We start from the raw sequence: 27,004 nt of genomic DNA on the forward strand, positions 1-27,004 counted from the left end.
GAGTTAAAATAACAAATATAAAAAACCAAACTCACAAAGACATGAATGATATATGTATTTATATATGCAATCTATTTTTTCAGATACGGTTGTAAACCAACATGTTTCCCCAAAACAAAACAAAAAAAGGTATTAAAACAGAAACATATAAAGTAATATCTGTGCACACAATTTGAAAGTAACCTTTGGCTTTCAAAAACACAAACAGTACAACAGCATTATCAACACAACCACCACCACCAACAACAAACAGATTTTTCATTTTTTTGCGACGATTTTCATGCAACAAAGGCATCTGTGATGAAATCATGACATAGGATATGTTCACTAATGCAGGTGGGTGTTTCAGCACACACACACACACACACACACACACACACACACACACACACACACACACACACACACACACACACACACACACACACACACACACACACACACACACACACACACACACGTGCATACACACAAACAGGCACACGCAGCAGAACTTGAAGCTCTGGTTTTCCTATAGTTGACCTACAAATACCTGAAGAGTGTTTGAGTGTCTGAATGACCCAGCTGTCATTCTGGTGTGTGTGTGTGTGTGTGTGTGCTTCATGGTCTGAGTAGTAGCTATTCATTCTTAGGTTAGATCCCATCTCCTATTGCTCATTAGCAAGTTCAACTGGCTTCAGAAGAGCTAACTCAGTGCTGTGGTGTATGGGTCTCTGCTTATCAAATAAGTCATTAAATATACAGTGAAAACAATAATCCAGTACTAGGCTGACCATTCAAAAATCAATGTTATTTACAGGTGGTCAAAAAATATCCCCCCCTAATGGTGACATCAAGTATCTGTGACTATAAGCTGAATGCAAAAAAATGTGCATCAGAGGAGATTGCCATGTGTGGATCTGCTTGTGTGTTATCGGAGTGTCATTTTGCAGCGTCTTAGTTTAACTGAAAGGCTTGTGTAAGATTCTCATGTAGTCAACTACATTTGAATTAAGTACATAAGGTGACTGCATTGAAGTGACATGACTGCTTTGAAAAAACAAGGCACGATTAATAAGACTTAAAAAAAAACAATGTCATGAACTGAAGGAGGATGAAGAGGAAAGGAGAAACAATAGTATGGACTTCTCCTCCCATCCTCAACAGTTTGTGAAAACAGCACACTGAGAAAAAACTTTTGGCTTAAACGTCATTAGCAGTGCTCCAAAAAAAAGTCATGTACTCAATTTTTTGCTACCCCAAAACCCCTTCATTTTACATCAGAGTCAAGTCGATAAAAGGACTCACTCAAGTGATTTAACAATGATACAACACAACCACAAGAAGCAAAATTACTTAATCATTTACAACATAGTTTGCATTATTTTTTTCAGAGGGAAAACATTGCTTAGATTAACATGTCTTGCTGGCTCATCGTGTGATTCTCCTTTAACCTACTACACATTTGATTTCAGAGCACTCGAAAGATGGAACCCATAGATTGTCAAAGCAAACATACTAAGGAGTCACTAAAAAGCAATCAGTGAGAAATTATCTGGCTGATGCTTCTCAAAATGTACAAGTTATTGAGTTTGCAGGTGACATTAATGCACAATCTACATTAATTAAAAGATCTCTTTCTTATTGATGTATTTTAACAGATTTTTCTTCCTTCAGTCTAAATTAGCTCCCAGTGTTGTAAGCACACAAGACAAATTACTGTTAATAACCGCCATGGCTTCCTATAATGTAAAGACCAAGTTCATGTTCTTTGGTGCAGATCAAGTGTGGTGTAAACCTGTCTGTGAATCTGTGTTTACAGAGGGATCAAGGAGATTCAGCTGTTTCTATCTTCCTGAACATAGAATATCCAATAAGAAATGAGTCCCAAGTTAAAAGACAGAAACAAAACACATACGGCGGTCATTGGCATAGCAGTCCCAAGTTTTGCATACAGGCTTTCCTCAGGTATCCCTTAGGGTGTCAAAGTTCAAACAGTCCTTGAAAGTGGAGTGGTTTGGGGTACGGTGGCCCTTGGGAAGCAAACTTGTAATGCATATTCACCAGACACAATTATTACAAAGTCACGCTTGTTGCTGAAGTGCTCCAGTGACAATTGAAGGGGCAGTTCTTGGAGCCAGTTCAGACGAAGACAAACTGTCACCCTTTGTGTTTTGTCGAACAGCTTCCAGCAACACGCTCCAGCAACAGTCTGAGAAGGAACAGTTTCCCTTAATAATAAAATGTGCTTAAAAGCACAGAAAATCCTATTTAATGTCCCCTTTATCCCTTCATCATTTTTCAGTTCCACAAAGTCCACGATTCCACGTATTAGTCAAGTGTTCTGTTGTTTTTTTCCCCTCCACATTTACTCACACAATCAGATTTGCTTTTTTCTTGGAGAAAATAAAAACTTTTTTTTTCTGCCCCGTTCTGAAATTGGCGAAGGGCTCCACCCTGGTTCACAGTAAGTTATTGAGAAATTTCAGCAGTGCTTCTCCTTGATGGAGGGATGCACCTGATAGTTGGAGGATCACAGTTGGACCTTCAAAAAGATCATGTGGGAACAGCAGCAAGTAAGTGATTTAGCAGAGAAAGAAGGTTTTTTTTTTTTTTCCTTTTTGGCTTTCTTTGTAATTGTGGGTTCCTGTGTGTTGTTGTGCATGTGTATGTGTGTGCATGCATAGTGTTGCTGTGTGTATTGTAAGCATATGAATGTGTGGGTATTTTGGTGGAGTATTTCACTTTTCGCGTGACGTCAGGCCCGACGCTCGACTGGCTGTTGCAGGCAGACTTCACTGCCAGCTGATACAATGGGTAGTCTGTTGTCCATGTGGTAGCTGATCAGGTGACTCACGCTTTCAAACCGATGATCTTTTGTACGGACCTAAAAATCAAAGCAATAAATATTAGAAGAGCATGTTTAAAGACATACAGACCAATATGACTGAAAAGTCCCCTTGCCTAGCCGTGGCTCTATTTTAGCTTTGTGTATTCCCTCCCACTCTGACTCACCACTCCTTCTGGGTCGACTAGCAGCAGGTGTTTGGCCTGCCCCCCCTGCTGTCCCGTAAGGACATACTGTCCGGGCGTGGTCCCAGACTCTCGCACCAAGAAGTCTCCATCCCGGGTTAACAGCCTCTCTGCTTCTCTACGACTCAAGCTACCATGAAACCATGCCTCACACTGCAATTGCTGCACCAGAGGGGGGGCTGCGGTCGCGGAGTTGGGGCCACCGTGTCCAGAAACCCCAAGGGCATCATCAAATGGTTCTTTAGAAATACAGCGCGCACACACACACGCACACGCACGCACACACACACACACACACACACACACACACACACACACACACACACACACACACACAAATACACACATTTTCAATATTGAATTTTTCTGCTGAAAACCTCAGATCACATGACCCTCTGACAGTTGTGTGCTTTACAGTACGCTGAGATTGGACTGTGTCTTTAATATGAAAAGCCTCATGCAGGGACCAATCATGTTACATAAAATGCCCCAGTAATGGACAAAGGCACTCTAGCTCCCTTATCTGCCCTGACGACTGCATTCTATTGGCAGCTCCTCTCTTCAATTAGCCTTTCATCTTGAGGGCAGCATTTATAACACTCTACTCCTCTTTTTAGTCAATGATTAACTCCTACTCTTTTTGCATGGTAAAACAACTGTACATTTGAGGAACTAGTAATATTAAAAACAACATATACATCTCCAGAAATTATGTCTTCAACTTTTGTAGCTATTTTACACTATTTTGTCCAATTTTTCACGAGCTGATTCAAAAGATGGAGATTAGAGGCTACTTCAGCATCTGCATATCTGGGTCCTTCACCTCTGAAACCAATATCCCCTCAGCTGATGCAATAATTGGAAGCTGTCTGCTCCTCATCCTCACCAGGTCTCATCCAGACTGCAGTATCTCATTGTAACCAACAAGAGTGCTCACTGTTGATGGCCTCTGTGACTCTAGGGAGGTGTTCTCCAGTAAGATTTTGGGTAAGACTTGATAAATTCAAGGGAACTGCTGGATCTCAGCATGTATGTGCTCTACTGAGTGGAATTTTGTTATCAACTGTAGTTCCTGGTCAGCCAGCACGTACGTCACACATTTCTTTGTCTTTAAGACAGGAGTCCCTCTTCAACTGATTTATCAAGCATGCATGTAATTCTAAACACAACACAGTGAGATTGTGTGAGGCACATACTCATGTCAAAAGCATCCCAGTGAGTATTTCCATTTGAAGCTACTGGGGGGCGGGGTTTATCCACATTGACATACGAAGGGTCATCAAATAGTTCCCGTCCCACATCCTTGGCTCCCACTAGAAATAAAAAGACAGATCTTGGAATATCTTCTTATTTTTTCATTACCAAAGTGTAACTTACTTTTTTATCAGTTTTAACAAGAGAAATGGAAGTAAAGAAAGTGTGGATGAATTAAATCCCGTGAATAGATGACCTTGGTCTTTCTCCTGATTTACAGATAGATATATAGAGACAGCTCACCTGGGAGAGGTGGCAGCGGCTGCTTATGAATATCATTCTGACCTGGCTGTCCATAAGGCTGCAAACACAAAAGCACACAAACAAGTGAGTCACAGTAATATGGTAATCCCCTGGTGTACATGCAAAAATAATTTCTTAATACAAGGATTACAATAGGTCACAAAACAAACAATCCCAGCTGGATTACAGCTGATTTTCACACTTCAAGGCTAAGAACTACGCAATTCTGATTCACACACTGTGTGTAATAAGATTTCTTTCATAACATCCTGTTGTGTTTAACTCACTCGCTGCCAATGACGTATAGAAACGTCAAATACATTTTGCAACAAGGAGGGCTGGGGACAGTCTGGTAAAGGTTTTCAGTGGATCATTGTGGAATCTAACGTAATAATAACTGATCCAGTCATGGAACAGAGGATGGCGAATCGGAGGAAATCATAGTTGCGGCAGCTTACAATGAAACAAAGTTTGTGTATGTCAGCGCGCACCTGCGAGGAAATACAGTGTCGCTGTGAATGAGGTATTTTGCAATTGGTCAAGAACAGAAAGACTGATAAAGGTCCGGAGGATCGTACAAAGTTCACTGAAGGAGATCAGTTACTACCAAGCACTGCATCGAATAAGGTTAAAGCAAAATCTCTCACCAGTGTGGCACCAGGGCGGGTCCTCATGTCAATCAGTCCACCAGGGGGAGGCTGTTTCCCAGGGAAATTATTATAGTAAGGAACGTCAGGAGGTGGAGCAGCCTCATCATCTTCTTCCTCCCATGCAGAGCCATCAAACGGAGCCATTCTGAGAGAAAAGGAACAAAGCAGAAGCAAAAACAGTAAAACTTAATGCACACAATGCACACATACTGTATGTTCAGTTTTTGCTAATTTGAATGACATTTTTCCACAATTACCTATCATGTGGAGTAACAAGTTTGGGGGGGTTCTTTAAATACTGTTTAAAACGCAGTTCAAAGGCCTGTCCAATGGTGCTGATGACTTCCTGTGCTAAACCCTCTGAACACTCCAGGATATGACATGCTGAAAGACAGGAGGTAACCAAATTACTAATTAGAAAGCTGCAAGTACTGTACTTACATTAAATATGCCCTCACCTGGAACAAAAATATACTGTATGTACTGTATGTGAGGACATTCACTTCACCCACTTTACCCACTCTCCATTTCCTCTCAAACTGCAGAAGTGCATACGGAGCATAACATTTCTGTTGGTAGAGCCTGAAGCAATCCAAGATTGTCATAATAGCCAGCTGCTCATGAGCACCAAACTGACAATAGTACATTTACTTGCTTTGCCATCATTGTATTGAAAGAAAATGAAGCCAAAAGTACACATATTGAGCACACGCTCATGAATAAAGTAGATTCTACCAGACAGTTACAATCAGCCATGTTGCTTGCTCTAATTATTGAGAGGTGAATAATTATTTTGCTACACACTGAGTTTGTGATGCTTCAGTTCCACCGGGAACCCGTCAGTATCTATGAACAAGTCAAAATGTTATTTATAATAAATTTTTCTAAAAATTGTTTTGTTACATGTGCAGTATTTGCTAGAAATTCACCTGTTGCAGCCAATGATACTGAATGTGAACATTTGTAACCCATATACAAAAGAATAATGGTCAGATATCAACTAAAACCTAATTTTCATATGATCAGATACTTTTTGAGAGAAATGTGATTTAGCTTACCTCTCTGGTTGACTGGGTCTTTGGCCACATATGCTACATATTCAGCCGTATCCTAAAATAGACAAGGTAAGGAAAAGTTAGTTAGGAAAAAGGAATGGGAACATTTATAGAAAGAAAAGGTAGAGGACCGGTGGGAGAAAGAAAAGTGGAGAAGAAGAAGAAAAAGATCAAGCAGAGAAACAGAGCCACACTCGGCACACATCATGTTAGATTTCCAACTAACACTAAACTGACAGAGAAATTGAGAGGAAGAGGTGAGCTGAATCTCAAACCAGCCAGGCAGAAATGGAGTGAGTGGTATTCATAGGGATAGACAGCGACAGATGACAGGAAGGAAGGATATGCAAGCTGAAAAAAAAGATGGACGAAGGCAGGGGTGAGATTTGATCTGAGAGAGAAAGAGAGAGAGGGAGAGAGTGGGTTGACTCACTGGGTCTCCTCCAGACGCAAAGGAGATGGACTGCATGTGATGATTGGCGATTATCTGTGGAGAAGAGAAAAAAGAGATGGAAAGAAAGATAGGGAGAAGTAGAGATAGAGAGAGGGAAATAGAGAGAGAGAGCAAGTATGTGGGTGACATGAAGTATGTGGGAAGTGAGATGAAAGCACATGTATGGAGAGACAAATGTGGAATCATTACTGGTCAAAGTGCTTTTTCCTCCACTGAGCACCATCAGCTGCAGAAGAGATAGAAACTAAGTAGGGGCGATGGATGGAACACCTTTTGAACAGCTCGCAACAACTGTGTAAGATGGATCAATAACACCAACATAACACAGACACTTGCTAATGTTCCTGCCACCATGTGTAGTCTATATTCCAATCTTTATTTTGAATAGATATGCAGTATGTGTTTGGCAGTTTACCTTATTATCCATGTTTAAGTGTATGCAAAACGGTAGTGTAGAGCCTTAAAAGAAATCCTATTCCATAGCCATTAATTCATTAGAGGTCTAGGAGGAGGATTGCATCCTGTTCCGAGGAGATTCAGGAATAAAGATGATGCTTAAGAGGGATTTGTTCAGCATTAAGAATAAATGAAGTAAATAAACCGGGGAAATTCTGAATTTGTCTGGAAATGCTCCAAAAGGCAACAACACTGAGGTCCATAGCACGCAAATAATACTTTTAGTGGTACGGTGTGGTTTACGAAGACATAGACATCAAATCTATTTAAAATTGTGTGTGCGTGTGTGTGTGTATTTTTTACATTTTACAATTTTCAAGTATCTAGCATTACAACCTGCATCTTCCAAAACACACATTATCAGAAATGATCCCAGGTTTTAGGCAGATCATTTACAGATGGAACAATATTTTAATGAAAATATTAAGAATAAAATCACTCTTTTAAAAAATTTGTCTGCATAATCTTTAAAACCACAATCGTCAGGTTTACTCCACTTTAGCAGATGTCATAAGCTAATTGCACTATGGACACCAGATATACCTTTGGCTACATTTAACTACTCCAATCATCAGTTGCATTTCGGGGTGTCTGAAAAAGCACAAAGCACACTGGCTGCAGTCTGACCTGTTTGCAGTCGGAGGCCAGCAGGTTGAGGCTGCTGGTTGAAATGGTGAGGCTGATTGTCATTCCGGCAAACTGCAGGTTACTCTTCCCCAGGATAGAGGTTAGACAGCGAGACGAAGGCTACCAATGAGAAAGATGTGGTACATGAATGATGGACAAGGTACATAAAGAGTAAAACACTGATTGGATCTTTTTGACAAGGCATGAACAGGCCTGTGGGTTTTCCCTGGGTTTGCATGAACATGTGGGGATGTGTGTGTGTATGTGTGGAAATGCCTGTATGTGTGGGAGTGAAAGAACAGCTGCAATTGTGAAAGTGATCCTGTGTCCAAGGCCAACTGTGAGCAATGGGGCCGAGACAGGACAATTTGTAAACTGCAGCCTGGGCCAGGTGCAACATGAAGCCTATGCTAACACTCCAGTCTATTCATCCCGATCCTCTGTCTGTTCCCATCGCTGCCTCAGAACATTTGGCTTACACAGTGAGAGGAACAGCATCAGGGCAGGATGTAAGTGCCCAGCCACTTTAACCTCTGTCCAGTAAAATAAGAGGGCTCAGACTACTTTAATCTATTCTGGTTCGCATCCTACAACTGTTTTGTCTGGTATGCCTTACTGCCAGACATTCCATGGTCAGACCTCTCTACAGCAACAGTCTGCTGGATTTAGCCACCTCTTTTATGGCCTGTTTGGTTGAATGTTGTTATTTTTACAGGAATACTGAGCACAAACATGCATGGTTTTCAAACAACAGACTGTCAGCTGTGCCTGCTAATCTGTAGTGCTTCTCTGGCCAGACAACGGCTCCACACATGCTACCTCTCCATTTCTCCAGCCTCCCTTGTGATAAGAAGGATGGAAAACAGGGACCAGAGAGTGTTTGGTAATTACCTGTGAGTAGTCCACTGACCACAGGAGAGTACAACAAACCTAAATCAAGATCTGCTTGTGTGTATATGTAAGGAAAAGCATGTGACTGAACAGCTAACTGTCCACAGAGTGGACAATCAAGCTAAATCCAGCTCTTATCCAGAAAACCCTTCCCACTGCTTCCCACTTAAGCTGCATGAATAAATAATGCCCTGTAAGGGTGTATGTGTTTGTGGTGTGTACCTTTCTCCTGCGCTGGGCTCCTTTGGCTCCGGGCACTGCCTCACAAACCACAGAGATGGCCTCTCTGAAACATTCACAAAATGTAAGTGTGGTTATTACATGTTATCAAACCCCCACACCTTCGAGGAAACACAATTATATGGATTAAACGAGATCTGGGGTGTACAGTGGAAAACACCAGGAAATCATCGGGCTAATTTAGAGTAAATATACTAATTTAGAGGCTGATATAGGGGATGTGAGATGCACTCAGACAATGAAGCAGACACAAACAGAAAGAAACAGGAAAGTGAGCAGAAAAAAGCAGGAAGAGGAGAAAAACCAAGGAAGCCAACAGAGACATGAATGACATGCTTCATGAGAACATGTGCATTGTGTGACTACAACCACACTCAACACATCCCCTCCAATACATGAACAGAAGACACACTTTTAATCCAATTAAAAGGTAGATCTGAGTTCAACCTCACCTGGTGACCTGAGTTCTGGTGTTGAAGTCCAGCGCTCGCATTGACTGTAGTACCTCCACACATCCCATGTACTGCCGAGGAAACAGGAAGACAACATGTTAGCATCCCATGTTTCTCCCATCATGGACCAGTTATATTGATTTAGCAGCGCTAATAAAGGAAGCACCTGAGTTATTTCCTGAATTGTGTGTTGGGCTCTGTCTATGAAAGCAGTGTGTGTATATATGCAAAGAAACAGGAAAGAGGACTGTGCAACAGTAGATTTTAGTAAGAGGTTAATGGGTGTTCCAGTAACTCACCCGTACAGTGTAGGAAACACCGGTGGTGCTAACCACACTGTCAGAGTGCAGCCAGCCACGAGTGGGTTTGTTTACAAAGGAGCCATGCCGCGTCCACTCATCTCCTCCCAGCTGTCCTCCTTCCACCCGCGCCCTCCTGGACGCCCCTCCTAGCCGGTTCATGTCCTGCAAAGGAGGTCGAGGAGGGGGAGAAGGAGCAGTTAGAGGTGGAAGCGGATGGTGAAGTGGAGGGGAGGAGCTGGAGCTGCTCCTGTCATCCCCAGAGGATTCAACAGGCGCCAGGGGCTGCAGTGGCCTGCTGGAGGTCTTGAGTCCTGGGAGAAGAGTGGCAGAGACACCCAGACGTAGGGATCCCATCCTGGGGAAGAAGGAACAGAGAGTGGTCGGGCTGTTCTCAGCTGGGCGGGGAGAAGAGGGGGGCAAAATGGGAGTGAGAGACGAGGAGGAGAAAGAGGACGGTAAACCAGGGGAGGGAGTAAGCGGAGTAGCAGGGCTGGAGGGGGGGAACGAAGATGGATTGGAGTTTGATTCATCAGTCGAGCTCAGCGATTCACTTCGAAAGTGGGTGTACTTGGTTTTAGGGACAAGCTCCATAATTAATCTCCAGTTTATTTTTATATGTCTTCTTATACTGAGTCCACACAGGCTCTAGTGAAGTAATCAAAGTCTCTTTGTCTCAGCATTTAAAAACAAACCACCGTCTGTCTGTCTCCCTCAGCACAAGATCTGCATCCATCTGTCTGGTTGTCCGTTTGTGACTAATTGCCAGGCAGCCAAAAACAAAACTGCTTGAAAAGCAGCTTCAGCCCCAGTGAAAGAAGAATGGGTAAAGGCGAAGTGGAAAAGTGCGGTGTCCCAGTTAATGGTAAAATACAGACAAAAAAAGTTTGTTTTTAGTGCACAACTGCAGATCATGTTGTCATCACTTCTCTTTTAAGTGTGCATCCATTTTTCAGTTTGTTCCCAGAGACTGACGACATGATCTTAGCTCTCCATCAAGTGTTTATCTTGGGGTTTTTTTGCAAGGATGTAAGATGATATCCATGAGTATCATGTCTCAGCCTCTCACTGAAGGCCAGTTGGCAACAGCACCATGGAAAATCAACAGAAGTGATTGTCTCTCAATGCCCCCTCACATGCGTACTGCGAGTGTGCATGATGAGTTTACATGTGTGTGAGGCAGTATAAACCTTCCTTGCCCACGATGCTTCTTAGATCATCTGTGTAGGTATCTGTGTGTTGGCATGCGCATTTGAGTGCATGTGTGATGCAGCTCCCTTTGGCAGCTCTATCCTGTTTGACACAGGCCCATAAAAATCCTATTAGTATCCAACGAGGGGATCGCAAAGGGGCTGTGTGCACTATCACACTAGCAAAACGCACACAGACAATGCACAGTTCCAATTGGTCATTTATACAGCTAGCACCTGCAAGCCAAATGAAGCCCAGAGTAGCTAAAGAAGAGAGAGGAGGCTTACTGATGTATGGCTAGGATCCAGTGAAACACACTTTCTTTAACACCTCGTTTTCAAGTGCATCACAATCTGAAAACTTTCAATGCATTCCTTTCAGTCCCTCTCCCTCTTCCTCCAAATGATTTCATGTCCTGTCTGAATAGCCCTCGCTCTCTCCCTCCCCTCTTCTTCTTCTCTCCTCTTCCAGATTACTTCTGGCACTGTCTCGTTCCCTTTCTCTTCAGTCTTTCGTCCCTTCTCTCTGTCTACTTTCTTCTCCTGAAAGTCCTCACGCTTCCTCCACACAATGTACTCCGCCAACTTCTGTCTCTCCAATGCCTCTGCCCTCTCCCGCGCCACCACTTCCTCTCTCCTCTTCCAGATGATCTCTCTCTCCCCCTCACCCCCTCCCTCGTATGCTCGCCCGTTCTCCAGGCTGCCTTGTTTAACAGTCCCTCTGTCCAATATATTAATGGTAAGCCCTGTTTCTCTGCCTTCCCAACCGTAAGACTGGGGATGACTAGAGGCTAGGCTCACCTATTTAGACACCAGTAGAAAACAGAAAAAATAAAATAGTAATTAAGACTGGGCCAGCAGAGTTGTGCCCATTCCTGACTGAAGTTCCTGATATGGCTAAAACAAGTGAGGCTGCCGTAGTTTAAGTATGGTCCCTTAAACTGGTCACCTCAGTTCAGATGGTTTCTGGAGCACCATTAAAGAGTGGTAAGGTTGATTCTGAGATATTGTCTGAGTCTGGTAGAGCGGTACACACTGCAGCAGCACGATGGTGATGTAACATCAGAGAATGTAGGTCATTGGCTGATGACGCCTACCGGTGGGCTTGTTGTGATGGCAATGGAACCTGAGTGGTCTGGCTTGAACTCCCACCCCAGGGTTCCCTGAATGGTGCTGGAGGCTCATCAGAGTTTAAAGTAAACTCAGTCACCCAGCTGGGCAGGCTCAGTCAAAACCACCTATATGAGTATGTTGCACTTCTTACCCTGTTGCTGTACTACTGCTTAGTTCAAATCAGACCAGATTATAGGTACCTGAGACAGGAGCACTGACACAGCTCCGTAGGATAAGAACAAGCAAAGTATTGTATTCCAGAACAGATTCCTTTCTTATCAAAGGCAGGTCTTATCAAGTAGTGTGTTAGCTCTCAATTCTACTCCCAACTGTTCAGACAATATGCGGCACCTTATATTCTGCATAGACTGACAGAGAAGGCAAACAACAGTCTGTTCATGTTAACAGTTGTAAACCCACATATAAAATAGTCTGCAGCTCAGTAGGAGTCAAGGCTACACCTAGAGTCCTGCAGCAGGTTTGCTGGCCTACACCTTATCGTGCAGAGGCACCAGTCATATCTACAATCCGCTGACCTTTAGTCCCTTAGTGAAGGGAAAGGTTTACTCACACTTTCCCATGACCACTCACACAACGTTATAAACATGGCACCGATATTGCAGGGGTGCCAAATGAAAAGGCTGTTTTTTTTCCATACGCCAACTACTCAGAACTTTACTGAGTGTGAACTTAAGTGGGCCAGCTTGTAGTGGGCGCCTTTTGCAGACGTACTGTTGCCTACAACAGTCTAGCACCACAGAAGGATTGTCTAGCAACTCTAGCTAGTCGTCCATCTGGTTTTGGCCAAAAAAGCACTGTGGAGAAACAAGTCACACTCGTGTTCAACCAGACAGGCTGGAATAATCTTCAGAAAGCTGTAAATAAGTATGGCTGGAAAAGTCACAAAAGACATCCAGTACTTGAATGATCAAAGAGCATGCAATACAAAGAATACAGTCTGTAACGACCTCAATAAAACCAGAGAATTTCTCTCCAGTGAAATACTACTTTAAAAAGTTAGAAGAGCCAACATGAACAAAAAAAATGGGCTTAACAGTAAACATGTAACACTATAGACAATAATTCAGGTGCGTTCTGATAGATGGGGTGCTGACATGCCCCATGAGCAGAGTTAACCCCCACGTTGCCTGAGGATGTTTCAGTACACAAAACACAGTGTAGGTCAGGTGACTGCAGAGGAGATGACCCTCTACATGAGGAGAAATCCTGGGTCACCAACAGGCAGAACAAGGAACAAACTCAGCACACCTATTGATCAGTGATTCGTGACCTAAAGGCTAACAAGTGATATGTACAAGTGAAACCAGTATGATAATCTCATTTATCCAGTCCCGATAATGGTACATCATTGGACGGATGAAGGTGGTATTTGCCGTAGGAAAAGGTGAGTTCAGGACAAAATGGGACTCAGCCGACACGTAGAAGAGAAGCAGAAAGGGAGGGGGGAGACAGGTGACCTGAAACAACCCTGATTCTCGAGCCCACCAAGCGTCCCTAGACAAAGACTGTCTAGTTAAGAAAAAAAAAAGCTTGCCTAAGGAAGAAAATCTAAAAAATGCGCTCTAATCAAGTCTGCTTATTTTTTTCTACTATATATGTACAATTACCTAAGTGAACAGCACCAGTTGTAAAAGACAAAAAAAATTAACTTTACATCTTATTCTGTCTGCAGCTGCCAGCCGTTGCTATGGCAACAGACATTAAAAGTGATGCCTCTGGAGGTTATATACAGAGAAGTCCCGACAGACACGGAAATCTTAAGACAAAGAGACAACTGCTTGTTCAAATCACATGGCACCATTTAGTCGCTGCATTAAAGGCTCTACATCAGAGCTTTTTTTTCAGCCAACAGGAGGAAAAACTACAGACTCTTAGACAGATCAATAGGTTTCAGGAAATGATCAAAGTTTGACTGGCGTCACGCCAGCCATAAAACCCAATCAATGTTGACATCCCATGTCGACTGCATGCAACGACTCCAACTGGGTAAATTGTACGTTGGATATTATTTCAAACAGACAACAACCACTTTCTGAATATAAATAAGACTACAGCTTTACTTATAAAAAAACACTGATGTTTAGAAAAACTTGCATAAAAACAACCTGAATATTCTGTGCAGCAGCTAACAAAGATAAAGATTGTACAATATCCTGCAGTGTAGATCTTATGCTCACAGAAATAAAAAATCACCAAGTCTATATTTACAAAAAACAAAACAGAAAAAAAAGGAAGTTGTTAAAAAAATTTTATGAAGTGACTCTAGTTTGGTTTAGAGTTATTTTTTTATATAATGAATGGCAAAGCATAGATAGTTTTTGGCTTAAAAAGCATACAGTTGATCATCCATGGTGACTGAACTAAAGCTGGGCTCACAGGAGAACCACATGAATGTTTAAACTGCCACAGACTGTCCGGTCTTCTGTCCTCTTCTTCCTTTTTCTGGCTCTTTCATCCATCCACTCCCTGAAAATGTGCTTCTCCTCTGATCTGCTCTTCTGCTCAATTAATTCACAAAGTCAACGCCGGCAGCTCCTCTCCATCTATCCTCCCTTCTCTTTGGTTGGCTCCTCTTGTCTTCTCTTGCCTCCTCTGTCTCTCCCTCTTTCAGCAGATTGTGAACAGGCAATGCTTCCAGGATGGACAATGACACTCCTTCATTCTGGTCCTCTTGTCGTCTATCTCTCATTCCCACTTTCCTTCCACCACTGTCTGTTCGGAGGACGATCACGCTGTCTGTCCTTCCCTCCACCCAGTCTGGGTGGGTGATGCTGCCTCCCATTTTCTCCCTTACTGTCTCTCTCTCTCTCTCTTTCTCTCACATACACACACACCCACACACACACTCGCAGACTCGCGGCTGCTGCCTCTAAGCTCCCCTCCTCCCATTCTACCTCCTTCCTGTTTCCTCCCCCACCCCCCACCTCCACTCTGCAGCCTCAGTCATTTAGTAGTGTACATGTATATACATAGCTAGATGCTGCACAACTGCATATTATTGCACACACTCCAAAAGGAGCTGGGGATGTGGGAGCAAGAAAGACTTAAAAAAAGAAGACATAAGGTGGGGTGACTGTGTGTGTCTGCCTAGAGGAAAGGTTGTCCATGTCGGCTATTCATGGTTCCTTCCTTGTTCATGTTCGGTAACCTGAGAAACGGTGACAGTGGGCGAGAAAGGGAGACAGGGCAGATGGAGACAGAACAAGGAAGAGGGTTCACCCTCACTCTAAGGGCTTCGGGGGCTAAGTGTGACATGAGGTCACTCTAGATACCCTTGATGAAAGGAGAAAAACTTAAATGGAAATATACAACCTGGCATTCACATTTCAAATATTCCCTGTGCTCCTACATGACTAGAGGTCTCAAGAGAGAAACGACAAGCTATTATCAGGAAAGCACAATAACAACTGAGTGATTCTGTAGAGGCAAACAGAAAGTGAAGATCTCACAGACTGGACCTGACATTCAAGCATATCTGATGAGAATGCAATGCAGCAGAAAGCAGAGGAAACCACCCATAAAGTGACACGGGAAACTCAGCAGAGTGGATAGCAAGGAGTCCTCAAATGACACCCCAATACACAGACTCTGCAGTACTCTGTTTGGCCACTGCACCACCAGTCTGTAGCCAAAAAGGGCACTTAAGGACATGAAAGATTAAAAAGTAGAGTAAACCAGAGTCATTCAATCACTGCACACGACATGGTGACACGACTACTAGCAATTAGTGTAAGAATGAAGACAGCCACCCTCCTCCCAAAGCCAGCACCACTGCCTGTAACCATTCAAACACATGACACAGTGAGTTAGGGGTAACACAGACACTGTTATGTCATTACAATTCAGACAGTCATTCCTATGTTATTTGGAATTAATATTAAAAAAGCTAAGCGCCGTTGACATTAACTTACTTGAATGGACACTTTAAATTTACATACAAAAGGGCGTAGCCGTTCAGGACGTGGCAGCTTTAGTTTGTGGTTTCATTATGTCTACATCTAGTACCAGGTCTATCCTTGCACTCAGGTTTGGGACAGACATGAAGACTAAATGATGTATGATGCTAAATATGTAGCAAAAATAACTTAATTAAATCATCTGTCAAGGTGCAACCATTCAATCAATTAATCTAAAATGCTTCTTTTATGACTGCGATTTGCTCTCTCCAGCATGTCCTGGGTCGTCCCCGGGGCCTCCTCCTGGTAGGACGTGCGCGGAACACCTCACCAGGGAGGCGTCCAGGAGGCATCCTAATCAGATGCCCGAGACACCTCATCTGGCTCCTCTCGATGCGGAGGAGCAGCGGCTCGACTCTGAGTCCCTCCTGGATGTCCGAACTTCTCACCCTATCTCTAAGGGAGAGCCCGGACACCCTGCGGAGGAAACTCATTTTGGCTGCTTGTATCCGGGATCTCGTTCTTTCGGTCACGACCTACAGCTCGTGACCATAGGTGAGGGCAGGAACGTAGATTGACCGGTAAATCGTTATGAACAGAATCGGTAACAAAGGGCAGCCTTGGCAGAGTCCGATTTACTGCCGGCAATGCGGACCAAACTCTGACATCGGTCGTACAGGGACCGAACAGCCCTTATCAAGAAGCACCTCCCACAGAACCCCCCGAGGAACACGGTCGAATGCCTTCTACAAGTCCACAAAACACATGTAGACTGGTTGGGCGAACTCCCATGCCCCCTGAAGGACTCTGTGGAGGGTGTAGAGCTGGTCCGCTGTTCCATGGCCAGGACAAAAACCACACTGCTCCTCCTGAATCCGAGATTTGACTTCCTAACGGACCCTCCTCTCCAGAACCCCTGAATAGACCTTGCCAGGGAGGCTGAGGAGTGTGATCCCCCTATAATTGGAACACACCCTCCGGTCCACCCTTCTTAAAAAGGGGGACCACCACCCCAGTCTGCCAATCCAGAGGCACTGTCACCGATGTCCATGCGATGTTGCAGAGGCGTGTCAACCAGGACAGCCCTACAACATCCAGAGCCTTTAGGAACTCCGGGCGGATCTCATCCACCCCCGGGGCCCTGCCACCGAGGAGCTTTTTAACCACCTCGGTGACCTCAACCCCAGAGATAGGAGGGCCCGTCTCAGAGAACCCAGAATCTATTTCCTCATGGGAAGGAGTGTTGCCGGAATTGAGGAGGTCTTCGAAGTATTCTCCCCATCGAGTCCCGAGTTGAGGTCAGCAGCGCCCCACCACTATACACGGTGTTGATGCTGCACTGCTTCCCCCTCCTGAGACGTCTGATGGTGGACCAGAATTTCCTTGAAGCCGTCAGGAAGTCTTCCTTCAAGGCCTCACCGAACTGGTGGTTGCTGAGTTTTTGCCTCAGCAACCACCAAAGCCGCATTCCGCTTGGCCAGCCGGTACCCATCAGCTGCCTCAGAAGTCCCACAGGCCAAAACGGCCCAATAGGACTCCTTCTTCAGCTTCACGGCATCCCTTACCGCTGATGTCCACCAGCGGGTTCTGGGGTTGCCGCCACGACAGGCACCGACCACCTTACGGCCACAGCTGCGGTCGGCCGCCTCGACAATGGAGGCGCGGAACATGGTCCACTCAGACTCGATGTCCCTCGCCTCCCCCTGGACATGGGTGAAGTACTGCCGGAGGTGGGAGTTGAAACTCCTTCTGACAGGGGATTCCGCCAGGCTTTCCCAGCAGACCCTCACAATACGTTTGGGTCTGCCAGGTCGGACCGGCATCTTCCCCCACCATCGGAGCCAACACACCACCAGGTGGTGATCGGTTGACAGCTACGCCCCTCTCTTCACCCGAGTGTCCAAGACATGCGGACGCAAATCCGATGACACGACCACAAAGTCGATCATCGAACTGCGGCCTAGGGTGTCCTGGTGCCAAGTACACATATGGACACCCTTATGTCTGAACATGGTGTTTGTTATGGACAATCCGTGACAAGCACAGAAGTGCAATAACTGAACACCACTCGGGTTCTGATGGGGGGGCCATTCCTCCCAATCACTCCCTTCCAGGTCTCACTGTCATTGCCCATGTGAGCATTGAAGTCCCCCAACAGAACGATGGAGTCCCCAGTGTGAGGGCTCTCCAGCACCCCCTCCAAGGACTCCAAAAAGGGTGGGTACTCTGAACTGCTGTTTGGTGCATAAGCACAAACAACAGTCAGGACCCGTCCCCCCACCCAAAGGCGGAGGGAGGCACCCTCTCGTCCACCTGGGTGAACCCCAATGTACAGGCGCCAAGCCAGGGGGCTATAAGTATACCCACACCTGCTCGGCGTCTCTCACCATGGGCAACTCCAGAGTGGAAGAGAGTCCAAAACCTCTCAAGAGGACTGGTACCAGAGCCCAAGCTGTGTGTGGGGGTGAGCCCGACTATATCTACTCGGAACTTCTCGACCTCACACACCAGCTCGGGCTCCTTCCCTGCCAGAGAGGTGACATTCCACGTCCCAAGAGCCAGCTTCTGTAGCCGGGGATCGGATCGCCAAGGTCTCCGCCTTCGGCCACCGCCCAGCTTACAATGCACCCGACCCCTATGGCCCCTCCCACAGGTGATGAGCCCATGGGAAGGGGGACCCACGTTGTCCTTTCGGGCTGCACCCGACTGGGCCCCATGGGTGCAGGCCCGGCCACCAGGCGCTCGCCTTCGAGCCCCACCTCCAGGCCTGGCTCCAGAGGGGGGCCCCGGTGGCCCGCGTCCGGGCAAGGGAAAACGTGGTCCATTGTTTTTATTCATCATGAGGGGTCTGTGAGGGGTCATATACTAAATATAACTAAAGTTATTTGTATGATTTATTATTAAAACACAACTAACAAGAGCCATACTCACAGTATTAACATTTTTGACAGAATCATGCTGCCCTTAATTTGATTAAGTTAACTACGACTGATTTAACTGTCCAAAGAATAAGTGAGCAAAGTAATGACCTCCAAGAAATTTTACTTATTTTTACCAAACCTTCATGTCTCTCGTCAATCTGTGCAATTTACTCCGGGATTTATAAAGTGTATATCCATCTGTCCATCCATTCATCTATCCATCTATCTAATCGCTAAACATCAGGACAACAACAGGACTGTCATTTTAGACAATACCATTTTGATTGAATAAAGTAGCTTTCTGTTGTTGTGAGAAAACCCTTTTGCCACTGTGTCAGTGTGTTTTTGAATAGCTGGTTGAATCATCTGAATGTCTTACCATATATTCCATTGGTCAACACAGGCTGCTTGAGGGTCTGTAACCCTAAAAACACCAAAGCGCACATCAGCACACAGTACAGACTCACACATACACACAGAGACACAATCTCACGGAGCCAATCACAGCGTACTTCACTGCTGCTCTTGCAGCTACTTGACTTCCAGCATGCCTTGCTCACTGGATCCGCTGTGGAGGGGGTCATGGGACCTCCTTGACATAAACAACCCAATTGATTAAGCACACAAGAACACAAAATGTACATAAGATGCAGAAACAGCGAGACAGAGAAAGCAGCAGAAAGTGAGAGAAGAAAGAACTAGAGTGACATTACAGAGGCAATCATCCGGTTTGCATGTTGGAACACACTCTGTGGAATGAAAGGAATTAACAGAACAGGACAGCATGTGCAGGTTTGTGTCTTGGCTTGTCCAACACAAATTCGTGAGCTTGTGTTTGTTTTTATCCATGAAGTAGATGGAATAAATGTCTGTGGAAGCTGCAGCGAGTCAGTATTTATTAGATGAAACAGTCAGACTGAGAAGATCTGAGTCTAATGCACATGCTGCAGGGCCACTCAGCTGTATGCTCATACACTATGTGTGTTTGTGTGTGCTTGTGTAATCTGATTTGACCTGCCTCACTCCTCATCCACTTACACCCAAAAACAAAGTACAGATGAGTCAACATGTCGAGTCACTGACCTTTTCTTACTGGAATATCAACGGCCTGAACTGCTGCCTAACATCAGATGATATTTTAGAGATGAGGAAGGCAATGTTGAAGATCATGAGCACACTAGAATGATGCGAGAGAGTAAAACACAAATGCAGACCATAGATATCTGATAGTGAATATATTGGTAGAAGGATGCTGAGTTTTGAACTGCCAGGCAGGAGGCCTAGAAGAAGACCAAAGAGGAGGTTTATGGATGTAGTGAAAGAGGACATGAAGGTAGTTGGTGTGAGAGAAGAGGATGCAGAAGACAAGGTTAGATGGAGGCAACTGATTCGTTGTGGTGACCCCTGAAGGGAAAAGCTGAAAGGAAAAGAAGAAGAAGATATCTCTGACTGGAAATAATGTGCAGACACACGCATGCATATGGACGGCAATTTAATTTTCAAAAATTAGGGGTAAACATTAGATTAGCCAGACACTAAGCAGGAGGTCTTTCTGTTGGGTTTATAGCTCACCACCACACAGTAAACATGCGAGGCTATTTTGGGTTGTGTCAACCCCCTCCACCAACCCCCAAAACCACACTACAACACCTCTATCTCCTTCCATCATTCCCTTCCTGCTGCCACTCTTTGGCTCTGTTCACTCACAATTTCCCCCTTGTTCTTGAGGGTTGTGTAACAGACAGTGTTATTTAGCACTAGTTCAACTTAAATGTGTCTATTGCATTAAGTGCTGAAACCGTCATGAGCCCAAAAGAAATGCAAGCACCATTTGTTATGCCATGACTTTCTGTGTTAACGCAATCAAGACATGATGGGGGTCTGTTTGGCTCCACCTCTGTGGCATCAGTGGAGGCAGTGGCAGTGTGAAATCATACATCTGTGTGAACGCCAACTGGAAAGACTGTGACAGTGCTACAGCGTTTTGACAACATGTTTTAAAGTGGATCGAACTGGTAAACTTAAGCAAACAGCAGCAGTGTGCAACTAAAGCTAAAGACAAACAAAAGTAGCGATAAATGTCTTTAAAGTGGTGAAACAGAACATTTGAGAGGTCCTTATTTGATTACAGGACAAGATGAACCATCATGTAACAGGGAAGGTAAATCCATTCTTTACAAAACACTGCTGAAACTTGTCAAACAAGGAACATGTCGTGTGTCGTTTAAGTCAATAGAGCAAACACGGAAGAGATTTTATCTGCTTGTTTGCAGTAGCAAATTCTATATCAATAAAAGTCTGATGTAAAAAATGCTATCAGGCAAAGTCATCTTTAACTTTGTTGTTCATGGTTTGATTTTGGTGATAAAAACAGTCAAAATACAAGTGAAGGGAGGTGGAGGAAGAGTATGTGACCACAACCCATAACACTGAGGTACTAAATACCAGAGTCAGGATTTCTACATCTGCAGACAGTAAGCCTGCAGATGTGGGCTATGTGTACAGTGTTTTGTTTTATTTTATTTGAAATTCTGTGGGGGTTTTTTTTTAACTGTTTTATATTTACAGTACAAAATTCTGAAGCTTTCTCCATTTTAACTATTATTTCACAGTTGACTTTGACAGATATACTCCACAACGTAACCATTACAGCTAAATAAAGACACTCAAAACACTGAGTCATTCACTTCTCATTAGTAACATTAACCAGGATGAAATATCCAATCCAATCCAACTTTATTTGTTAAGCACTTTACAACAACCACAGTCGACCAAAGTGCTGTAGTTCAAACAGGCGATGCTGACTGTCAGGTCCAAAATTACCTTGGTAATAACAGTAATTTAGCTTGAGTTTTTTACTCACTCGATCTATTATCTTGATTGTTCATGTACAAAATTGTGACCTTTATCATGAGCCCACATTTAGACTAGTATGCCTGGACATTCTACTGCCAGTTGCTTCCAGAACAAACTTGCATGCGGAAATATACTCTAATACAAATACAATACAGGCATCAGACAAGGACAGAAGCACATCCTCATATGGCAGACACAAATGACAGTGTCACCAGTACTGATGTGTTTCATGAAGTTTAGCACCCTACCATAATGTTTCCTCAACAGTCAAGACACCAAAACAGTTACAGTAATACAACAAGTTGAAAGCTCAGAACAGCACTACCATTCACTACCTACAAAAAGTAACGACAAGTAAAGTTTCAGCAATGAGTGTGTACATCTCCACTTCAGCTTAAGGCTATGTGCGAAAGTGCCCAAGCTGGTCACCTGTCAAGATGAAGCTGTAGTAGTCACTATGTCGTCAATCAGGACTAAAGCTTTCACTGGTGACTTGGAGAACTGGACAGATCCAATTTTAATTACATGGATTTTGGATTGTGCCAATGCTCTGATAGGGCAGCTGAGATGTTTCATTTTGATTGACAGATTTTGTATCTGGCTGCCCCTCCATGTGTGTGTGTGTGTGTGTGTGTGTGTGTGTGTGTGTGTGTGTGTGTGTGTGTGTGTGTGTGTGTGTGTGTGTGTGTGTGTGTGTGTGTGTGTCTGGTTTCTGACTTGTGTCTGACTGTAACACTTTTTGGATCAGTTGTTGATTGGACCCTTTCTTTCCCAACACTTCATCAGGGGAGATAACTTCCACAATATGATATCATGTCAGAGGCTGCTGGTCTGAACGGTGTGGCTGACCCTGATAAGACCACTGAGTCACCTGCTCTCAGTTGCTTCAATCATCCAACATACCCATGATTCTGCTTCCATAATCGTCTGTCTGTCCATTTCTTGGTAGCGGTGCACTGCAACTCTGTCACAGTGACCCCAGCTAAACATGTCTGGGCTGCGTTTTAACCATCAGGCAAGAGGTTTTTTGTGCCATTATGTACAGATTTCTGTGTGTGTGTGTGTGTGTGTGTGTGTGTGTGTGTGTGTGTGTGTGTGTGTGTGTGTGTGTGTGTGTGTGTGTGTGTGTGTGTGTGTGTGTGTGTGTGTGTGTGTGTGTGCACTGCTTACTGCTTATCTCAGTCTTGGGAATTCAGTTCCACTAACATCAGGTGCACAGAGCAGAAGCGCATGACTGAAGGTAGCTTAGCATTTTTTTTTTTAAATTTTGAAGTGTATCAGTAATGATTGAAAAATCATACAGCTAAAAGGATTTAGTCCTTAGTTTTTAAAAAAAACCCATAATATACACATCGCGGTAGGGAAAAATTGAAGAACAATTTGAAGAAACAGTCCTCCATTCATGTTTACGAATAGATTTTAATTGCTCAGTCCTTTTCTCGTGTTCGTAATAGCATCTTATTCCATGACATTGGAAGTCTGCTCCATTTTAAATCTTGTTTTATCATTATCATTTCTTTTATGCATAATCTAGAAAATATGGATTTCATGATACTCAAAACCAACTTTTTAATTTTTATCGTAATATCCTCCCTCATACATATATATATAGATAAAATCCATCTAACTCGTGTCAGTATTAGTGACCATATCATGTCTCTTTTCTCCTTTACTGTACTGTGAGCCATTGTACATATCACAGCCATCCAAATATATCTATAGCACACAGTGGTGGAACATTATGAGTCATCTATGCCTGGCTATTGATATTATGATTTACCTATTACTGCTTCCTTAGTGTAAAATGTTCATATTATAATCATAATATTTGCTTTATGTGAAGCTCACCCATGTATAAAAACACATCACAATCTGTTTAGAACTTCTTGAGATATACCACAGGCAATGGAATAACCACATAACAAGGATGATCCCAAATCTTCCTCTAACGCTCAGTATTTTGAATGTTGAGTAGTCTAGCCAACTGCTTAAGATGCAAATATATTCAGATTACAGCAAATAAAAAGGTCAAGAAAAACTTGCCACATAAAATATTAATCCATTATCAAAACAGTTGCCCATGAATTTACTATTAACTCAATCTTCAATCACATGATAATTTAGGCTCTAATTTAATTTCAGGAATTAAAGTGTAATAAATCCTGCCAATTTGAATAGTGGTGGAGAGACTCATCTGTCGCCTCATCATTTCCTATTTTAAACTAACATTGACTTGGTGTATTCAACAGACAAAAACAGGGACTTTAAGTTGAAATAACAAAACATAAAATGTCGTCTGACAGAACAAGGATAAATACAAGTTAGCTAGTATGTGAACAACCCAGTCTGATCATGGACTACATTTTTCCAGTAGCCCGACAGGCGAAACAGCACAGTGTATTAATATATCACAAGCCTCAGACTGTAGAAAGGAGGAACAATGTTTCCCCATGGGTTCTACTAGGATAGCAAGCTAACTAGTTCCTCTTCTTGTATGTGCGACTGACCACGGTACGCACACTATCCAAACCCATGCCCCAAAAAAGTGTGTTCAACTTTAACGAGCAACTTACCAGCTCCCTTCCTCCCTTTGCTTGGACTCGGCCCTCCTACCCACCGAGCTGCGGCCGCACAAAGTTCACTTTAATTCACGGGTCAGGAGAAAACGCTTTTGTTCGACGGCCGTCTCAGTTAGTTAAACTAAAAAGGAGCTAAAGTTCTTTCCTCTTCCTTCCCCTTCCCGTCCTCCGCCTCCACCCTCCTCCTCCTCGGCCGCGACAGAAGCCACTTCCGCGAACAGATGTCAACGTCATCGGGCCGCGTGCGTGTGTTTGGCCCCGTTGTTGCGCACCTGGCCCGTTCAGCGCGGAATGCGTAAGAGCAGAAATACCGCATGTGAAGACGCAAGTTTAACACTTCATCGATGTTACCTAAAATAAATAACAGATCCAGTAACTTGTCCTTTTAGTAACCAAAAGCTCCATCCTACCATCTTTGTCTGGGGATTGGGTCGTCGAGCCCCATGCTGACGACTCTCTACTTTTCCTCTCAGTTTGTCCCGTTGGGGGTCGCCACAGCGGGTCATCTTTTTCCATATTAGCCTTTTTTCTTCATCCTCCTCTCTTTAACCAACTGCCCTGATGTCTGCCATCACTACATCCATCCACCTTCTTTTTGGTCTTCCTCTTGCCCTCTTGCCTGGTAGCTCCATCCCCATCAACCTTTTACCAATATACTGTACTTATAATGCTCTACTCTGGATGTGTTCAAACCACTAAAGTCTGCTCTCTCTAACTTTATCCGCAAAACATATCTTACCTTGGCTATTCCTCTGATGACAATGTTTCTGAGCCTATCAACATAGGATCAGTGATCCTATGTTGAGATCCTTCCAGTGATAACTCATCATCTTCATTTTCTTTATGTAGAGCAGCAGTTCTGTGGTACTGTATTTAGAATGGTCTTTGTGGTACATTGATATAATATGCTGACATCACTAAAGAAATTAAATTGATTTATTAACACTGTGCCCTTTGTAAAGCATACAGCAGCATATCATTCATACTGAATTATATTTAATTAATTACTTTCCATTGATTTAAAGTCATTGGGTAATATGACCACAATTCATACAAGAGAAGGATTACAGTAGTCTCAATGGTATTTTATACTTAAATACTGAAAAGTTGCTCTCAGGATATAGCTCTGCTCTTCTATGTTGATGGGCAAGCGGTCACGCACTGTTTCAGGTTACATGAACACATAAGCAATGCATGCCCATTACCATTTACCTGATTAATTTACATACTTGGTGATTTGGAATAGCAAGAAAATGTGAAGATTTGAAAAAATATAAAATACAATTTTAAACATGTGTTTATGTTGGATGTGGATTTGTCATGAATATTCATATGACATTCATGAATACATGAAATGAGTGATTTAAATTTTATAATCTTACATCTAAATCAAGCTGAAGTATGCACTTTTTCTTAACTAATTTTTTATCTTGATAATTTTTTATCAAGATAAAACTACACAGACACAAACACACACACACGCACACACACACACACACACACACACACACACACACACACACACACACACACACACATACACACACACACACACACACACACACAAATTTAGTCATATGCATACATCGTGAGGTCTTTGCAATAATCAGGCTGACATAAACTTTCAGGACAGAAGTAAATGTAGTGTTCTTGCTCTCCCAGCGTACCTGATGTTGTAGTATACCTTAGCTTGCCCCATGTTGAGGTGTGTCTGTCAAAAATTCTGACCTCTGTGATATAAGGTGAGTAAAGAAAAGGACTAAAAGAATAATAGCAGCAGTACACAAAATTCTGGTTAGCACTGTCCACTTATACTTTGGAGGGTTGCAGGAAGGTCATGCTTTTTCTGGCACTGACAACAGACATTGTACAAGACTTGTTGCTCATTTCAGACAGAGCAGCAGTTCCAACACACGGCTGAGCAAAACAACCATTGTGCACCACTTCACTTGTATTACAATTTTTTTGGGCTGTGGGAGGAAGGTAGAGGACTCATATGGAACAAAAATCTACATAGAGTGGTTTAATAGAAGCTCAGTTGGCATCAACAGTTTTGATGGATACCAATGATATGACATAGATTGATTTATTTACACTAGAATGAAAAACATTTTAATGTTACAAAAAATAGATTAATAGTGGAAAGAACTATGCCAACAACAGGAAAAAAGGCGGAAATGAGGCTATTTCCACATTAGGCAAGCATGGGTTTACTTAGATTACATACAGAAAGCTTGCAAAATATTTGAATAAAGAAGAAAAGACAAAAAGGGATAATATTCACTACTTGTTATTCAGTCCCCACTGTCATGATTGTGGAGCAGGTAGCATTCTCTGTTCTAAGTGTTTTTGTTCGTTTGTTCTGATGGGGTACTTTTCTTCACACAAATGAAGGGTCTAAATTAAAAGGCGGTCACAAAACGCACAGATAGCAAACCACACCAAGGCATCATAATGTCGGTTTTTTGATTGCAAAAAAAGTCCCAAAAAAAACACATGATTGCATTATGTTCATATTGTGATTCTAGAACCACCAGCATCTCAAGCAATCAAGGTGGACAGTAAGTCTTTCATTTTTACATTTCATTACAAGTAGTTCTGTGTGCGCCACCCATAGTCAAAGAAAAATAGCAGCAACAGATTTTTAAAATAGCGACACAGGATCTTTTGTAGTCATGTCGTCTTCCAGCCAGCAGGGGCAGGCGAGCTATCGGGGTATCGCTTGTGATCCAAGAAGAAGGAAAGAAATAGAATCTTCATGGAGATGTTACAGGCGATGTTGTACCAACTCGCAG

At 43.4% G+C, this 27,004-nt stretch overlaps 1 protein-coding gene across 4 annotated transcripts; it reads right to left on the reverse strand.

Annotated features, from left to right (window-relative positions):
* Positions 1-42: 42 nt before the first annotated feature.
* shc1 (SHC (Src homology 2 domain containing) transforming protein 1) lies at positions 43-24,388 on the reverse strand. Of its 4 annotated transcripts, XM_068324706.1 has the most exons (14): positions 24,204-24,386; positions 19,154-19,198; positions 9,634-9,798; positions 9,335-9,405; positions 8,865-8,928; positions 7,752-7,871; positions 6,648-6,701; positions 6,218-6,269; positions 5,417-5,543; positions 5,157-5,304; positions 4,510-4,567; positions 4,209-4,325; positions 2,995-3,251; positions 43-2,866 (listed from the first exon to the last, which is right to left on the reverse strand). In XM_068324706.1, the coding sequence occupies exons 2-14, from the start codon at positions 19,163-19,165 to the stop codon at positions 2,738-2,740; spliced, it is 1,374 nt and encodes a 457-aa protein (XP_068180807.1). In that variant the 5' UTR covers positions 19,166-19,198; positions 24,204-24,386; the 3' UTR covers positions 43-2,737. The 4 variants fall into 4 exon arrangements, with proteins under 4 accessions (XP_068180807.1, XP_068180806.1, XP_068180809.1 ...); XM_068324705.1 differs by lacking the exon at positions 19,154-19,198 and having other exon boundaries at positions 9,634-9,991; positions 24,204-24,388; XM_068324708.1 differs by lacking the exon at positions 19,154-19,198 and having other exon boundaries at positions 24,204-24,385.
* Positions 24,389-27,004: the final 2,616 nt, after the last annotated feature.

The sequence above is a fragment of the Antennarius striatus genome, chromosome 9 (assembly GCF_040054535.1).
Source record: "Antennarius striatus isolate MH-2024 chromosome 9, ASM4005453v1, whole genome shotgun sequence".
NCBI lineage: Eukaryota > Metazoa > Chordata > Actinopteri > Lophiiformes > Antennariidae > Antennarius > Antennarius striatus.

Bases quoted from the DNA above. Each gene is read 5' to 3' on its own strand.
- shc1 (XM_068324704.1), bottom strand. From the start codon at position 10,227: ATGGAGCTTGTCCCTAAAACCAAGTACACCCACTTTCGAAGTGAATCG. The intron at 5,305-5,416 runs GTAATTGTGGAA...CTTTTCTCTCAG, and splicing joins CTTGTTACTCCACATGATAG to AATGGCTCCGTTTGATGGCT. The intron at 3,252-4,208 runs GTATGTGCCTCA...GTATTTCTAAAG, and splicing joins CTGGGATGCTTTTGACATGA to AACCATTTGATGATGCCCTT.